Raw genomic sequence first — 6,239 nt, forward strand, 5'->3', positions numbered from 1 at the left:
AAATATTTATTAATTAATATTTTTATGCTATTAGTGGTGGTCAGCCAATCGATAGACTAGTCCAGTTAAATTCGTGTCACATTCAGCATACCACAGCTATGACACTCGCCTCGAGGGCATAAAAAGCTCTCTGGAGCTGCAGCTGATTGAGGCCAACTGCCGGCTGCCAGCGGCAGCAGCGTTTGGAGCTCTTGCTGCTCGATTTAGTCGAAAGTTCACTGCCAAAGTGTTAGGAAGTGCGCCGCTTGGACGTGCGTGTCGGTACGTTTGCGTGTGCATGCATATATGTGTGTGTGTGTGTTTGTAGGTGGCGCCCGCGTGGAAAACTTGAAAAGCGCTCGAATTCTCGCTCACTCTCTCACACATACAAATGCCGTGTGTGCGAGCGTTCGTGTCGCAACCTGTTCTCCAGTTGACGAGTCTGGAATGAATTTTTTTTATTGTTTGTGCTGAACTCAGCTGTGCACCCGGCAAACGCCCGATAAGACTTATGGATTTTTCAATAGTACCCAAATTTATGATAGCCCTAGCGATATTATGTAATGTAGTAAATATTATTATTGTTATGAATGCCTAATCGTTCAGTCGCGGCAAATTCTTTAACATAGTATACATATATATGTGGCAGTATGTGTGTGTGTGTATGTATGCGTGCTTTGCCAGAATCTGAAACTTGTTTGCAGGCGATTGGGCTGGGTCAGCGCGGCCAATGATAAGCGTTCGAGGCAGCAACTGTTTTTTCGATTAACAAACAAATCAGTTGGATTTTAAAAATGCTTATAGTGTAGTGTATTAAATGTTCTTTCTTCAAAATCTTATACATACAGTACTTAGCCGCAGCAGTAAGGGCAATAGCAGAAAGGAACATGAATATATATATATATATATATATATATATATATACATAAATGCATACACATATATATTTAATGTAAAGGTTACTCAAAGCGCATTTTACATGGATTTTTACATGCACCAAATGAATGAAAACGAATAATGAATATATATATATCTACGATATATTTAAATAATAGAAAAAGATACATACTATATGTATTGATAAAAGACAAACTCCATATACAACAATTATAAGCATGTAGCACTGTAGATAGGGAAAATTGTATTAAATTAAGTACAAGTATAAACAAAAAACAAAACAGCAAATCAATGATATTTGTTGCCACGGTTTTATGGAACAACATTAACTAATAGAAAAGGAACAACGCAAAATTTCAGATTGACAAAACAAACCCCACAAACATCATAAATATGTTGTAAATTAGGCATTGATTTTTGAGTTAATCACAGGCACATTTAAAATATTTGATTTTTCCATTTAACTGAAATGTTTTGAACTTTTGACCTGTTACCTGTGCTGTTACCGCTGCTGCTTCTGCACCCGTAAAACCCTAAACCGGACCCGAGTAAGTACACGTGGTAACAATGAATTGTATGACAAAGCCAATTAATAAGATCAACGAATTTTTGTTCAACTTGTTGTATACTCTGTACCTTTATAGGGCATATCCAAAAGCCAAGGCGGCGCATTTTTAAAATCTGGCTTTCCGGCCGACTCGATATTATCCTGTCCGTCTGCTTTCGATCTCAACTGCAGATATTTCAGTATCATATGCAAAAATAGGCATGGAAAACTTGAAAAGCGCTCGAATTCTCGCTCACTCTCTCACACATACAAATGCCGTGTGTGCGAGCGTTCGTGTCGCAACCTGTTCTCCAGTTGACGAGTCTGGAATGAATTTTTTTTATTGTTTGTGCTGAACTCAGCTGTGCACCCGGCAAACGCCCGATAAGACTTATGGATTTTTCAATAGTACCCAAATTTATGATAGCCCTAGCGATATTATGTAATGTAGTAAATATTATTATTGTTATGAATGCATAATCGTTCAGTCGCGGCAAATTCTTTAACATAGTATACATATATATGTGGCAGTATGTGTGTGTGTGTATGTATGCGTGCTTTGCCAGAATCTGAAACTTGTTTGCAGGCGATTGGGCTGGGTCAGCGCGGCCAATGATAAGCGTTCGAGGCAGCAACTGTTTTTTCGATTAACAAACAAATCAGTTGGATTTTAAAAATGCTTATAGTGTAGTGTATTAAATGTTCTTTCTTATCTGCTTACACCCACAGAATTATACGTGAATAGTTCCAGACAGCAACAGTAACAGTCAAAAAAATCAAAAAAAAAAAGGTAGAAATATTTAGTAGAAATGGCTCCAACACCCCGTGTAGATATTGATAGACCAAAGTATGATCAGAGCACATATTTGGGGCGTGTCAAGCACTTCATTCTGGTCACGAATCCCCTGAACGTATTCGCCTCCAATGCGGAGCTGGAGAGGGCGCGTCAAATCGTCATCAAGTATCGGGCCGGCAAGGAGGTGCCCGAGGCGAAATCTCTGGAGGATATATGGAAGGCCAAGTATCTGTACGATTCGGCCTTTCATCCGGAGACGGGCGAGAAGCAGCTCATCGTTGGACGCATGTCCGCCCAGATGCCGATGAACATGCTTATCACGGGCTGTAAGTATGACCCCCTTCACCCGACCCCCCTTCTCCTGACCTGGAGTATACCCGCTCCCCAACCCATCTGACGACCCCCCTCGCCTGACCTGGAGTAAACCCCCAATCCCCAACACATCTAACGACCTCCCCTCTCGCCTGACCTGGAGAATATCCCCTTCCCAACCCATCTAACGACCTCCCCCTCGCCTGACCTGGAGTATACCCCCTCCCTAAACCATCTGACGACCCCCCTCGCCTGACCTGGAGAAAACCCCCAATCTCCAACCCATCTAACGACCCCCTTCGCCTGACCTGGAGTATATCCCCTCCCTAGCCCATCTAACGAGCCCCCCCCCTCCCCACGCCTGGAGCTTGTGGAGATTTCAACTATTCGCTTCCGCGCGTTGATTAATAAACAACTATTAATGTATTTGTTGTTGTTTTTTTTTTAGGCATGATGACCTTCTACAAAACAACGCCGGCGGTCGTCTTCTGGCAGTGGTTCAATCAAACGTTCAACGCCATCGTCAACTACACGAATCGCTCGGGCACATCTCCAATTAGTCAATCGTAGGTGACCGCCCCCCCGCCCGTAATGGGTCCAGGGCGAGATTGCTTTGTGACCGACCTTAAGCTATATTCTATTCTATTTGCTTTTTTTTTTGTCAATTCAAATACAGACAACTGTTGACCTCCTACTGCCTGGCAACGAGCGGCGCGCTGGGCACAGCGCTCACCCTGAACCGAGCGGTGAGGAACATGAATCCGCTCATCGGGCGGCTGGTGCCGCTGGTCGCTGTCGCAGCCGCCAATTGCATCAACATTCCTTGCATGCGGATGCAGTGAGTAGAGGCTTGAGGGGCTTAGCTGGAGTTGGGAGCTAACCTAAGCTTATGTATTCCGCAGGGAGCTGCGCAACGGGGTCAGCCTGTTGGACGAGAAGAACAATGAGGTCGGCATTTCCAAGAAGGCCGCCTTTGTTGGCATCTCAGCTGTTGTGGTCAGTCGCATTGCCATGGCCATGCCCGGAATGAGTATGTTGTCGTCGAGTACCTAAGTCTTATCTAATCTAACGCATCCTTCGTTGACAGCCTTGACGCCCTTGCTGATGGATAAGCTGGAGAAGCGCGGCTTTCTCAAGAGATATCCTCGTGCCAATGCTCCGATCCAAACGCTTTTCTGTGGCTTTGTTCTGCTCTTTGCCACGCCCTTGGGCTGTGCATTCTTCAGCCAGCGGGCGGCCATCAAGGTAGACTCCCTGGAGGAGGAGGTGCGCGATTCCATCAAGAAGAAGCGTCCCGAACTGGAGACAGTGTGGTACAACAAGGGCTTGTAAGTCAGCAACATTTTAATTTTAGATGAATTAAAAATTGTTAGTGCTGGACAATACTTTTATCATAGGACTTGTTTATTAACTCAACATGCATTTAATATATTTTTAAGCATTCAAATGTCGTTATTTCTGTGTTACGGTAAATATTGTCTGGATTAGTCAGAACATATGAATTTATGTGAATTAGTTAAATATTGTTCAAAATATGCAGCAATTAACTCAACGTGTGTTTATATCAATGAAGATATTGCTAATAAAATGTATGAATGTAAATAAGTGTGCATATTTAATGCAATTCAAACGAGCAACGTATTGTTTTCAAATCCAATTGTTGCTGTGCAGCCCTACCATGCTACAGCAGTCAGCATCTGTCAGCGATGTTGCTCGTCGCTAAAAATACCAAAGGTAGTTAAATTGCAAAAAATACCAATTTACTGTGGGTTTCTCAATGAGCAATAAATATGTGTGTATTATGAATATAATTGCGCAGCAATAGATATGTGAGTAGGCTTTACATGACTTACTAATAAAAATAGTAACATATATCGATAACTGTATTAAATCAACTGTGTGCGTATTTGTCTATCGATACATTAATACCACTATGTATATATAATCAATTAGCACCAATAAATACCAAACGGATTGAGTTGAGCGCATTTTGCGACGGAGTCATTCAATGTTTTAAATTAATTTATTAATAAAACTAAATGGAAAACGCGTCGACTATAAACAAAAGACGCTCACTTACGCTCACCAGTAGATTACTTCAGAAACGACACAGCGGTAAGTTCTAACGCTGCGCAGCTAAGTAATCTTGAGAATACAGTCGAATATCAAATGCAGCCTCACCACAAAGTCGCGTTCGCGCCAGCGCATCGCAGGAAGCTCCAAATGATGGAGACTCGCCTAGATCTTCAACAGTGAGACTTGCCGACAATGTTGAGAGCACGCCGCCCAACAAAAAGAATCACACGTTGGACGACAGCCTGGATTTCTCGCCGCGCAACAGCCTCTCGCCCAGCTGCCTGTTCTCCCAGACGTTGGTCACCGGCAGCCCGGAAGTCAGCTGGCGCTGGAACTGCGATAACAATGGGCGTGGCGATAAGGTCAACACTACCTCGGACAGCGGCTTTGATTCGGAAGAGTTTGGGCCGAATGCGTGCAAGCAGAAGGATCGACGCAAACAGGTGCGAGACGCAGCCAATGAGCACAGGCGGAAACAGTTCGAAAGCAGACAATGGCGGGCGCAGCAGATACGTGATCACGAGCTGCTTAAAGAGCGTTGCGACAAGCTGCACAGGCAGCTGTTGGATCAACAGACTGCGGCACCGGAAGCGACAGCTGATGCCCCGGCAAGCGAAATAGCTGCAGCTGCAGCGGATCCCGCCTTGGCAGATTTTCTAAACGATTCCGATACGGATTGCTTTTTGGTTGAGGCCTCACAGCAGCTGGAGTCAAAGCTGGCGCCAAAGCAGACGCCAAGGCAGGCGCCTGCTGCCACCACGCCCACCAGTCATCACAAGAGCCACAAGGAGAAACAGTCCTCGTTCTATATGAAGTTTCTGGAGGATGAGAGCGAAACTGAGGATTGGTTTCTCGCCCTCGACGAGGCCATGCTGGAGGCTTCAAATCCCAAGAAGCCGCGCCTCGCCCTGCAGCGTTACAAATCGATGCCGAGCAAAACAGCCGCCGATGCCAGCGTCAGCGCTAGCGTCAGTTGCAGTGCGTCCACAGATAAGCACTGCATCGCCTCCTCCTCCTCCTCCTCGTCCGCTGCCAATGCGGGCATGACAATGTCCGATACGCCACGCATAAAACGCCACGCTAGCACCCACGCCCTGTCGCCCGCCACCTCAAGTGGTAAATGATGCCTTATTTCTACTTATTTCACATTTATCACTAATATATAAATATATATATATACTTTTAGCAAGAGGCAATCTCTTTGGTAGGCGGCAGTAAAGCCTTAGACAATGCCTTTTCGCCCACAATAAAACGTTCCAACGGCTTCCCATCTACCTGTACCGAATGTGATGCGCAAAAAGTTGGGTGTGCTCCAAGTTTCGCTCGCCTCTTTGTTGCTCGTTATTTCATTGAACATGTATACGTTTAATTTAATCCATATACTCTTAAGATACTTGTATAATTAGAATTGAAGCTCAATTAAAACTTAATTGTAATTTAAACCTGGTGCTCAATTGCTATTGAGCTAATTGCATTGCCTTGGAGCCACGGACCATATGTTCCGGCTAAGAGATTTGAGGTGCCGCTTCAGTTGGAATGCGACGGTTGCGCATGACAAAGCGACCGACCGACCGCCCGGATTAATAACGAGCGCCTTCCTGTGACGTCTGAGCATTAAGACCCAATGGAGCT

At 44.7% G+C, this 6,239-nt stretch overlaps 2 protein-coding genes across 2 annotated transcripts; both read left to right on the forward strand.

The window, feature by feature from the left end:
• The first annotated feature begins 1,264 nt into the window (after positions 1 to 1,264).
• Positions 1,265 to 3,901, forward strand: Sfxn1-3 (Sideroflexin-1-3). Its single transcript, XM_064694495.1, has 6 exons — positions 1,265 to 1,424; positions 2,153 to 2,545; positions 2,980 to 3,097; positions 3,208 to 3,369; positions 3,434 to 3,561; positions 3,619 to 3,901. Exons 2-6 carry the CDS (start codon positions 2,233 to 2,235, stop codon positions 3,861 to 3,863), a joined length of 966 nt encoding a protein of 321 aa, XP_064550565.1. The 5' UTR covers positions 1,265 to 1,424; positions 2,153 to 2,232; the 3' UTR covers positions 3,864 to 3,901.
• A 574-nt stretch (positions 3,902 to 4,475) lies between these two features.
• On the forward strand, positions 4,476 to 6,049 carry LOC135436189 (uncharacterized). Its single transcript, XM_064693697.1, has 3 exons — positions 4,476 to 4,646; positions 4,707 to 5,723; positions 5,794 to 6,049. Exons 1-3 carry the CDS (start codon positions 4,571 to 4,573, stop codon positions 5,823 to 5,825), a joined length of 1,125 nt encoding a protein of 374 aa, XP_064549767.1. The 5' UTR covers positions 4,476 to 4,570; the 3' UTR covers positions 5,826 to 6,049.
• The last annotated feature ends 190 nt before the right edge of the window (positions 6,050 to 6,239 follow it).

The sequence above is a fragment of the Drosophila montana genome, unplaced genomic scaffold (assembly GCF_035044405.1).
Source record: "Drosophila montana isolate Dmon_TW-CO22-7 unplaced genomic scaffold, ASM3504440v1 contig_3733_1, whole genome shotgun sequence".
Lineage (NCBI taxonomy): Eukaryota > Metazoa > Arthropoda > Insecta > Diptera > Drosophilidae > Drosophila > Drosophila montana.